This window comes from Salvia splendens, chromosome 1 (assembly GCF_004379255.2).
Source record: "Salvia splendens isolate huo1 chromosome 1, SspV2, whole genome shotgun sequence".
Classification (NCBI taxonomy): domain Eukaryota; kingdom Viridiplantae; phylum Streptophyta; class Magnoliopsida; order Lamiales; family Lamiaceae; genus Salvia; species Salvia splendens.
Genome location: NC_056032.1, coordinates 40,861,214 through 40,873,167, shown reverse-complemented (window position 1 = coordinate 40,873,167; position 11,954 = coordinate 40,861,214). Strand labels below are relative to the sequence as shown.

General features: G+C 38.4%; 1 protein-coding gene across 1 annotated transcript; it reads left to right on the top strand.

The window, feature by feature from the left end:
* The first annotated feature begins 8,836 nt into the window (after nt 1–8,836).
* LOC121800387 (auxin-responsive protein SAUR36-like) lies at nt 8,837–9,590 on the top strand. The gene has a single exon (XM_042199961.1). The coding sequence runs from the start codon at nt 9,023–9,025 to the stop codon at nt 9,473–9,475; it is 453 nt and encodes a 150-aa protein (XP_042055895.1). The 5' UTR covers nt 8,837–9,022; the 3' UTR covers nt 9,476–9,590.
* Nucleotides 9,591–11,954: the final 2,364 nt, after the last annotated feature.

Below are 11,954 nucleotides of genomic sequence, written 5' to 3'. Positions count from 1 at the left end.
AAATAGTCCGTTTCTTTATATATATGTTTTATTTGAAATTTTTATTTTAGTTTTTATCATATCAAATTATGTTTTTGTGAAAAAAGATATATTAAACAAAAATAGTATAAAACATACATATAATATAATAGGGTATAATAATTAGAATCGGTAGGTTTTAAAGTATTTTACTTTATGAATCTAACTAAATTTTAAAGTATTAATATACTTTTTTGAATAAAAAGTCATCCAATAATATAAATAAACTTTTTAACAAAATAAAGAAAAATAGAAACCCTGCGCTGCTTTCATTCTTGAAAATATACGTATATAATTTGTGCATTTCTTCATATATAGTAATATTTATAATTTGTTTAATATTATACAGTATAATAAAGAAATCTTGGGCTGCCGTTTCATTTAGTTTTTTTTGCTTTTCATGCACAACACTAAATGATGGGTTTTAGAGTAGGGGATCTCACCTGTTTCGCCTTACCGTGGATACTCTAATGGAGGAAGGGAGAATAGAGAAGGGAGCAAATGCACCAAAAATTTTGCCATTTCGAAATAGTGACACCTCACCCCCACATACAAAAGTATGGCATGCAGAGGAAATGAAAATGAGTAAAGAAAACGAGGAAGGATCTCCTGCTGTGCACAACAGGGGTTGTGTTTAAAACACAACATTTCATAAATAAAACGCAAGGATACTTTTCTTTTCCCTTTTCTTTTATTTAATTGTGTGTGTGAAAAATGGCACAGCAGGTGCTGTGCACAGTAGGGGATCCATATCGAAAGAAAACATATGATTGTGATTTGGATAGTAGTAGTAATTTATTTTTGGTTGGTGATAGGAGTAAAGGTTGTCACTCAATTAATCAAGCATGAGAAGTGCTCGATTAGATTAAACGCCACAAACCGATTTCTCACACTAACCGCTGGACAAAATACCACAGAGTGAAATAGAATCTGGAATCAGAAATGCTCGGCTTTATTGAAAGAAACTGAATAGCAAAACTAGAAAGGGAAATCCTCCGCAGAGGCCTAATCCTCACGAAGGAGGCCACGAAGGAGGCCTAATAAAATCTAACCAAATCCTAACTAACACTGACTAAGTATGCATATCCTGCTATATGCATATCAACCATATCACATCTTGTTCTATATCAGTTGATCTAATTAGTGGAGCCTGGTAGTTGTTATTCTGGGTAAATTGTAATTATAGTCTAATTCCAATAACATTTTCACTTCGAAAAATCGCAAAGGGCGCCTTCAGCTCACGGATACTAGTAATAAAATGGTATACGAAATAGTTCAAATAATAATTTAATACTACTATTTTTAGTATATAAATACAATTTGTACTTAATATCTAAAACTAGTTTATACTCTATCCGTCCACAGAAAATAGTTTCAATTTTTTTATTTTGATCTGCCTCAGTACCTGTTCTCATTTCTGTTATACTTTATCCATATTTTTTTCCATTCTCTTACTTCACTAATTGTGAATTAAAATTCTATCGTCCATAAATGAGATTAATTTTTTATACGCATAATGAAATATAGTACATTTTCAAAAAACTTTCAAGATAGTAACCACCACTTTTTAAAAGTACTAATGGCATCACAATAGAAGTTAAATAAGGAGTATCTCATTTTAGCTACAACTTGCAATTCTATTTTTCAACTGTTAAGTCAACAAATCTCATTTTTGCCACAACATTTGTTATAAAACCAATTTCATTTTAGTTTCATTTTCAACACAAATTTTAATTTTAATTTTATACTCAAGTAAAATACCATAAATCACTACATTATTAAAATACTAAAAAATGCCTAACACTTCCTCTGTTACACTCCTAAGAGCATTCGCAGCAATGAGCATGACGTTGTCCGTCCGTCCGTGCCAGCGGCACGGCACCTCTGTCTGCCGCTGCGCTCTTGCTGCTGGCTCGGTGCTGCTCGATACATTAAAATTGAATAGAAAAATGCATTAAAATTTTCTATCAATAAAAAAATGCATTAAAATTGAATAGAAATCATAAATAAAAAATTAAAAAAGGAAACTGCTATGCGGTCGCCGCATCACCCAAAATAGGGCCACAAAAATTTCACATCGTTTGGCTTTGAGCGGCGATTGCGACTATGTTAGCGCTCACCCCTTTGATTTTTTGTCTACAATAGAGCCGGCCCCTATATTTGATGACCTAAGGACATCAAATTCCAAGTTAGTTACTTATATTCAGTAAGCAAGAATCATATTGAAGTGTTGGCTATCTAGAACTTCTTATTTTTTTAATTATAAACCATAAATAGGAATTGATTTATTAAACGGAGAAATAGACTTTTAGGAAACGCTGAAACGCAACAGCTTGTAAAGTGAATGATAAGGCAAACAGCTTAATTTTCAATAAACAAATGCAAGTACAAGATAATAACATTTCTCTTATTTTATGAAAATCCATCGCAGTACTTTAAAGTCAACGTTGTACACTTTGGTCCAGAAACACCAAATATAGAACAGACAATTTCAATATATTTAATACTGCTACAATTTATTAAATTCCACCATCAAAAGTTGGTATCAATTAAAATCAAAATTAAATTATTGCATACGGCAACTACTTTTATTATTTTACGAAGACTTCTGAAAGTGAAATATCTATAACATAATAAAGCCAATGAACATTTAAATGGGTTAACGTAATTACCTTAAAAGATGCATTTAATCAGCAATCACAACGAATTTATAATTGTTTTAGTTACAGTATCATCTTTAACAGTTTTGTGATTACAAAACTACCAAAAATTTGTTCAACGTGTCATTAGTTATATTGACTATTTCAGTAATTCTATGCATTCGAAATGTTCAACCAAGACAAATAATTGACTGATAAGGCTTATTTCATGCATCGGTTTAGGGGTAAAATGTATGCTTCTTGATCAGTTTATCGCGCAAAACAAGTGTTAATTGCGCAGGAATGCCGCTTGACCAAGGCAACAAGGCCAAGCTGATCAAGTTGGAAGGCCAAAAATCGGGGGAAATGATCAAGGGGGTGATCAAGTAGTTAGAGCATCCACAACCGTGCTCTTGCCAGCGGCACGGTTGTGGGCCCGGGCGGTACTATTCATGCCTGCTCTCTGGCAAGAGCACAACACCCACAACTGTGCTCTTCCGCAAGGACGAGCACAATTAATTTAATATTCAATTAAACATAAAAATTTCTATAATACTAAAATTCATTAAAAAATCACAATAAATATTACAAAATACAAATAAAATAAAAAAGACATAATTAAAATCCTAAAAATTAAAAATTACATAATTAAAATACTAAAAATTAAAAATTACATAATTATTGGCTAATATTACCCGAGGAAGACTACTCATCCGGCGGCAACAACCCCAATTGTTTTTGGAGACCCACTATCATGCCCTCGTGCGTTTGAAGTTGCGTGGGGGTCATAGTTGACCTATCGGCCATATTGAGTTGGGCCAAAAGGGCCCACAACGAGTTGTTCGGGGGTGGAGGTGGAACATAGGGTTCGGGGGCGGGGGCCGATGGAGTCGCGGAGCGCCGGCGCTCGGCCGCCGCCTTCTTCCTTCCTTGCGGTCGGCGTTGGGAACCGCTTGGTCCGGCGTCGGGGCTACCCAAGTTAGCTCCGGCGAGTTGGCTAGCCACTTCTTCGGAGGCGGAGTTGGATAGGGATACCGACCTTGACCGTTTGGAGGAGCCGCTAGAGGAGGATGTTACGCCTCCCAGATACTTCGGGTGGAACCGCGTTTCCTGCCAAACGTTGAGGTACTTGAACGACTTACCGTTCATGGATTGGTATGTGCTCAGCTCCGCAGTGATGATGTCAACCTCGCTCCGGCCGCTCCCGGCATTCCGCGACTTCTGGAGAAAATAGCCATTGAACTTGCCAATTTCGTCGTTGGCTCGGCCGATGCAGTTGCGCACCATACTCTCGTTGCACTCGATCATTCCCGGCGGCCGGTTTGCATTGTACCGGCGAGATACGCGCCACCAAAAGTGATCGCCCGATTGGTCCGTGCCAACCGCCGCATCTTCGGAGATTTCGAAGTACGCCTTGAACAATTTATCCATCTCCGCCGGCGTGTACGGTGTGCGGACACCGCTGTCGCGAGTAGGAGCTTGCGGAGGTTAGGAGGGGGCGGTCGGCCTAGGCTCCGGTGTCCACCCGTATCGTCCTTCGGAGGCACCTTGGTCGTCGATTGGGTATGGACGGTAGCCACCCGGAACGGCCGAATCTTGGGTTTGAGGAGGGGCAGAATATTCCATTTCCGGACTAGGAAACGGTTGTGAACCGAACCATTCGGGGTTCCAACCGTGGGAGCCCGTAGGGTTATCGCCTTGGCCGGACATAGTGATGTTGTAGGGTATGAGAGAATGAAGATGAAAATGGATATGAGAGATTGAAGATGAGAATGGAGATGAGAGAATGATGATGAGAATTGTGTAGTTTGATGTGAATTTTTGGGAGTGAAATTGAGGGTATTTATAGATGAAAGTGTGTATTTTTGGGGTAAAAAAATTAAAAAAAATTAAAAAGTGGGAAAAAACGGTTATAAACGGATATAATTTTTTTGGGAAGTAAAATTTTTTTTATCGGTTTTTTTAATTAAAAACCGATTTTTTTTAAAAAAAATTATTTAAACCCAACGGCTATGCCGTTGACGAATGAGGGCGCGCCACGTCAGCTGCTCGCTGGCACGGCGCTGCTCGATGCATCGAGCAGCGCCGTGCCAGCGGCGGCGGGTGGCGTCCGTGCCAGCGGCGCGGACGGCGGTGGCAAGCAGCGCCACCGTTGCGGATGCTCTTAGGCGGGGACCACTGGTTTCTAGAAGAAGGACATGTGAGGCTAATGAGCTGGATGGTGATCATCATTCTGTTATCAAGGACGACGTTCTAGAAGGGGACACGTGCTGAAACGCAAGACACAAGGACGGAGCTGAGTCACCATTCTGTTATTGAGGAGCGACGTCATTCTAGAAGGAAGACACGTATCAATCGATGAAACGCTCGATCACAGTGTGAGCGAATATCCTCTTCCGAGATCGTTATCCAGCTAGAGGTCATTGCGGCGAACTTATAAATAGAGGATGTGCCACCATAATGAGTGGGATCGGAGAATCTTCTTTTTAGCATCTTCCTTTTAGTTTCTTTTTTACTTAAGTTTAGTTTCTAGTTCAGAGGTAGCGTAGTAGAAGAAATAGTTAGAGAGAGAGCGACCGAAGGGAGCGCGACAGAATACTCAATATCTGTTTGGCGCCGTCCCAAGTTTCCAACCGAGAGCTCCTCAGCTTTACTCGCTTTCTTAATTTCCGAAGTTGATAGCTTAGTTTAATTCCGAAGTTAAAGAATCAATCTTTTTGTATTCCGCATGTTCACCGCACTGTTCTGAGCTATAAAAGTCGAAGTTGTTTTGTTTACTATTCCAGTTCAGTTTCGCTTTTAAGTCTTCGATTAATTGTCCGAATCTTTATTATGTTGAATGGCAAAGTGTTTGAGTTTTTCGTAGCATGCCTAGGTAGTTAAAATTTTATTTCCGCTTGTTGCTTACTTGATCCATTAAATTGTGAGCATGCCTAGATAGTTTACATTTTGCCTAGCGTAAATCCAGTAGCTTAGAAACTCCCAAACTAAAGCGTGGCAGCAGCCGAACCCTGTTCACTACTCACACACTCAATACACCGGTTTCTCTGTGGGATCGACCCCGTTCTTGCCGCTTTTCTGTTACAGTTGTGCGAGTTTGGAAGTTACAAATTACATTGGTGGTGAGCGAGAGCGAGAACGCCTTGATCAAGTGGCAACGACAATTGCTAACTGATCCATCCGATCGATTATCTTTTATATAACTTGATCAAATTCGAATCGCGTCCGCATCAGCCCGACCATTGACCATGTTGATGATGAAGTGGAAAATCGAGATAGAGAAGGAAATTGAGAGTTTTCGTCAAAATTTTGTAAGTTTCATAATAATAAGTAACCTTGTCTAGTTCATAAACAGCAGCATTGCCTTGAGTTGAGTGTGTACAAGTATAAATTGGTCAGAAATGTGTTGAGATAATTTCAACATTAAAATCGTTAATGGTGTTGATGTTTTAATTAAACGATGAAAGAAAATGTTTAAATTGAAAATGTATCAATATGTCATGATTCCTAAAACAATTAATCCAATTTAAATTAATATATACTTCATATGTCTCAACTCTCAAGTTAGATGCATCATATTTTGTTTTACCATCCACGATAGGAATAGCCCAGCCATAACCTAGCCACAAACTCCTCCTGCTTCATCATCAACACTAACAATCCTCCTGTCACATCATCAAAATAAGCAAATAGTCCAGTCATAGCCTAGCCATAGCCTAGCCACATCACTCAAAATTATATAAAACAAATAATTAACAATCACACAAAATACGAAATTAAATTTACGACACAGATACAGGAAAATTCAATAATAATATTAAAATTTTAAAAAGTATATTAATTAAAAAAACACACTTCATTAAAATTAAAATAACATTACAACATCCTCATTAATGAGTTTGTCCCACATCGAAAGTGGTATATAAAACATTCAACGATGTCTCTATAAAAGAGAAGCAACCAAGAATGAGTTTGTCCCACATCGAAAGTGGAACATAAAACATTCAAGGATGTCTCTATAAAAGAGAAACAACCAAGAATGAGTTTGTCCCACATCGAAAGTGGAACATAAAACATTCAAGGATGTCTCTATAAAAGAGAAACAACCAAGAATGAGTTTGTCCCACATCGAAAGTGGAACATAAAACATTCAAGGATGTCTCTATAAAAGAGAAACAACCAATAATGAGTTTGTCCCACATCGAAAGTGGAACATAAAACATTCAAGGATGTCTCTATAAAAGTGAAACAACCAAGAATGAGTTTGTCCCACATTGAAAGTGGAACATAAAACATTCAAAGATGTCTCTATAAAAGAGAAACAACCAAGAATGAGTTTCATAAAAAAAACATTAAATAAAAAAAATAAAAAAATCGGTTGGGCGATGCGCTCGGCGATCCGGAGCCTGCAATGGCGCCGAGCGGATCGCCCAGCGCCCACACATCGCCTAGCGCTAGGCGATTTTTTTTTTCGGAAACCGGCTCGACGGTTACAATGGTTCGCCTAGCGGACCGCCTAGCGCCGGGGCTCGGCTAGGCGGTGCGCTAGGCGCCATTGTGGATGTTGTTAGACTATTCCAAGCTATTTGTATACACAGCACAATTTATTTTCTCTTATTTTGTGATACTTTATTCTTTCATACTTATTCTCTTTCTAAATCTTTACATATTAATTTTTTAATTTTATATTGAAAATAAATGGTGCAATTAGCCTGAGAAGAAGAGAGTATTTTTTAATGATCGATGTCACTTCCCGTTTCTTCTTCTGATAATCAGTTCGTACTTATGAGGAAGGCAAAAAGCAGCTAAAGCCTAAAACCCAACTCTTAAAATTACCAAAAGGTTCCAACTCCCCAAAATTGACTAGTAATTTAGTTTGAAGTTTCTAAATAGAACAAAATTAGTAGGGCATACCTAATTAATTTCTTCCAAAATTGTTTGTATAAGATTAAATATGAGAGTTGGGAGTTGAGAGTGATAGGTTGGAGTCTTGGGGATTTAAAAAGGAAAAATTGAGGGCAATAAACGAAATTCCAGCCACAAGCTTTGAACTAAATGGATTTCATATGTGGAAGCATTATCAAGTCGGCTATTGGGGTCCTACCCACCTTTGAAATTGTCCAATTATAAACTTTATAACTTAGGAAGAAGAGTACAACTCATGTACGGATTTTTAAGTACTTTGGAAACTTCCAAGAGTTACACCTCACACCTAATATTTTATACTACTATTGTTTTAGTTGAACGAAATTCTATTAAAGATTATATAAAGCTAGACTTAAATCTAAGATTGTTTGTCTACAAAATTAAAGGGTATTATTAGTTGCTACATCAATACATGTACACTTAATTATATACTTATTATTTTTTTATAGGTAATTTATTGTGTTCTTAAAGGGGCTTTAAAGTTGATACGTAATTTACATATTATAGCAATGCCATAATAACAATATATCTTTTTCGTAATATGAAATGTCTAGTTTAATACTCCTACATTTGCTTAACTGACGCAGAGGTGCATTAAATTTTACGATATAGTATATAGATATTACAGATAATTAGGAGTAGCATTTTTAAGATAACGAATGACTTAAGAAAATTATAAAAGTTAACTAACAGCCACATGTGTCTTTTCAGATTAGGAGTGATATATTAAATCATACAGTACACTGAATTTATTTAAATTCTTTTGAAAAAAATCAGAAAATATGGAAACTGAAATATTTTTATTAACGACTCTGTTTAGATACACGATACAAATCATGTGACGAATTAAGTGTATATAGTAGAATTATAAAAGGAGAACTTAGTATCCCAGCTTTTTGCTATTTGTGTAATATTTCAAAATCTACTAAGATAACAAAATTAGTTATACGTGTATAATGCATGTCAAGTGTTAGCAACAAAAAATCTATATTTCGAGGTTTGTTTTAATCACCGATTAAATTCCATATAGAATATTCAAGTAACATATAGTATTAGTATTTTCAGATAGGAAAATAAGTAGTTCTAAAATTCGTTTAAGATTACAATTTAATAAGAGTCTAATTACTTTTTCTTTTTATCTTTTAATTTAATAATTTTGTATTAAAACGTGACGCTTGCTGTCAAGATTTTTAGCAACTATATACGGAAAAGGAGCTGAATTTTGTAAAGGAAAAACGTTGAAAGACTCAGCAATAAGCGTGTGGGGAAGCTTCCTACCTATTTCCACACGACTTGTATATAAATTGCTGCTTCAGTCCTCACCTCTGTACGGATTTCTCAACAAATCCTCCATGATTTCAATTCTTCCCTAATGTTTCTGAATTTTCGTCTCCCAATTCGATCTCCATAGCCAGCGACGAAATCACAGAATTAAAAGCATGGCCAGAACACGAGGCATCTCGCTGAAACACCGCGTCGCCGCAATTTTCCGGCGGAACGCCTCTCCACCGCAACGCCGCAAATCCAGCGGGATGATCGGGTGGGCTCACAAGGTCGGGTCGAAAGTGAAATCGGCGCTAGCGCAGGCGGCGGGCGGGAAATACAAGCGGGATCCGATTTTAGGGAAGCCAGTACCCGTTCCGAAGGGGCACATGGCGGTGTACGTGGGGCAGAGCGACGGCGAATTCGAGCGGATTCTGGTGCCGGTGGTGTATTTCAACCATCCGTTGTTTGGGGATTTGTTGAAGGAGTCGGAATATGAGTTCGGGTTCAATCAGCCGGGCGGGATAACTATACCTTGTCGGATCGCGGAGTTTGAGCGTGTTCAGACCCGGATTAAGACGGGTCACTGTACCCGGAAGTTGGTGAGATGGAAGAGTTTGACGCCTTGATTTTTACTTTTAATACAGATTTGTAATTACCCTAGCAAGCTTTTTTCTCCCTTTTTCACTTTTTGTTACGTTTTCTTTGTTACATAGAAATATACGCACCTTTTTCATGATACTAGTTCCTGGAATTAATGGGTTGTTACATAAAAATATACACACCTTTTGATTTTTTTTTTTAAATATTTTATATTAAAAATCGATTTATAAACATTAATTCATTTAAAATAAATTTCATACAAATCATTTTCCAACAATTCCAAAAAAATTAAAATTTTAACTTAAATATTTATATATTTAAAAAATATATATTTTCTTACTTGTATAATTAATTCGAATCAAACACTAAATTATGTTATGAATTGACATAAAATTTCTAATCACTTCTTTCTTATGGCTACATACTACCTCTCCAGGCTCCATCCGTCCACTTTTGCCATTTAAGTCCATCCCACAATAGGAGTCCATTTTTACTTTTACCATAAATGATAAGTAGGTTCCATATTTCACTAACTAAATTCAATTAAAATTAAAAATTTAAGATATTATATACATCTACCATTTTTGTACATTTATCATTTCTCTTTATTTAAATAGTAGTAGTAGTAATATGAAGGAGTGGGCAAATCTATATTATTTAAAAGTGGCAGTGAGATAAAAAGATCTTAATATCTTTTTTTTGAGGGAAAATGAAAAGTGATGTGTAATAGATGAGGTGTCATTTATTTATTTACTTTATTTACATAATTAATTTGAAGAGAGAGGAAGAGAGAGTTCTTGAAAGTTCTATTGTTGCAATGGAGCTTTCATTTTCTATACTCTATACTAATAGAAAAATGGAAAAAAAAGGAGTGACCAAATTAATTATCCAATCAAATACATTAATGAGATTTCCCAAACAAGTTTTGAAATAATGATAAATAGACGTAAATTGATTGAGAATTCATTTATTCATTCATGTGAACTAATGTAAACTAATTTTCTGATTACAGTGCTAATCTCCTGGGGATATTCTGCCCGGACATCAGCGACCTCTCCGGCGACAAACAAAGGTAGTATCTTTCGATCTACCCTTTTCTGAAAATTCGAACACCAAAATATTGAGTTTATTTTACAAATTTTGAAAACATGAAAAAAATTAAGAGAAAGATATCTCATTGGGAACAAGGGCAACGCCGGCATGAAAGAACAGAGGGTGACGGTGACCACCGAATGCAGTGGATGTCGGGGCTGGGGCGGCAACAACTGGGGTGGAGCGTGAAACCGAGAGAGATATGACACAATGGCAGAAGAATCGGCGATGCAGAGCGGTGGAGCGGCGGCGAGCCAGGGCGGAGGGAGCGGTGGGGCGGGCGGAGAGTCAGGCGGAAGGAGCGGCGGCGAGTAGCTCCTCCGATTGGGAAGATAAAGAGAGAAGAGAGATAGGGAGAGGGAAATGGGGGCGCCGCCTCCAGTGTGTGAAGAAGTATTAGAGTGTCCACTATAAGGCGGACGTCCCCAATAGCCCCGCCCCCTTTTTTGTCCACAGCCCCAATTTTTTTGTCCGCGCCCAAAAAAAGGTTTCCGCCACTATAGGAAAACACTTCCAATAGCCCCGAAATTTTATAACCAATTTTCATTTTAATTTTTTCCTTTAGTTTCAATCAATTATAGTTAAAATCATCGGAATTTAAATAATTAGAAAACGAGGTAATTGAGACCAAATATTCGTTGTATTGGAAACGGTAAAATTATACAATGAACATTTAAAACAAAATACAAATAAAAACGCCGCCACCGTCTAATCGGTGGCGGAGTCGGAATCCCCCTCTTCTTCTCCGTCTCCCTCGCCACCACCGACCGCCCCTGCCCCAGGAGCCTCATCAGCCAAGCCTAGACGGCGCTGGATCCGACTTATGAGTTTCAAGTATATATCCTTGATGAATGGGTCGGTTGCGGCCTCGTATTTGTTGCAGACGTCCTGTAGTTGTTGCATAAACTGTACATCTAGGTTCTCCCTCAAGACCTCGCGAGGACCAGGGACCCTCTGCGGCGGTGCTGGGGCGGGCTGCAGGGTGCGCGATCCAGACGCGGCCGACGATCGGCGGGAGGAAATTCCAGCCTCTCTAGCACGTCGGATAGAGGCCTGTTGTCCCGGAGGGCGCGCGCGCCTAGAGTGTGTAACAGAGGGCTCTTTCGCTTGCTCGTCGTTCAGGCCAAATGATTGCGAGCCGCTGCCGCTAGTCCCCGGCTATGTTGTGTCTAGTATGCTTCGGCCCAGGAGCTCCAACCTGCTCTTGCGCACAGATGGCCTTGAATTTCGGACAGTGCTCGAGAACTTGATACTCCTCCCACATTGTGAACTTCGGCCAGCCCTCCGTGTTGTATTGGCCCATAGACAATGCCTTCACGTCGGCTTCGCTCCGGCCACTCTCAGCATTGAGCAGGTTGTTCTGGTATATGCCCTCAAACCGCTTGGTGGCCGGTAGAATCCTAGACCACTTTT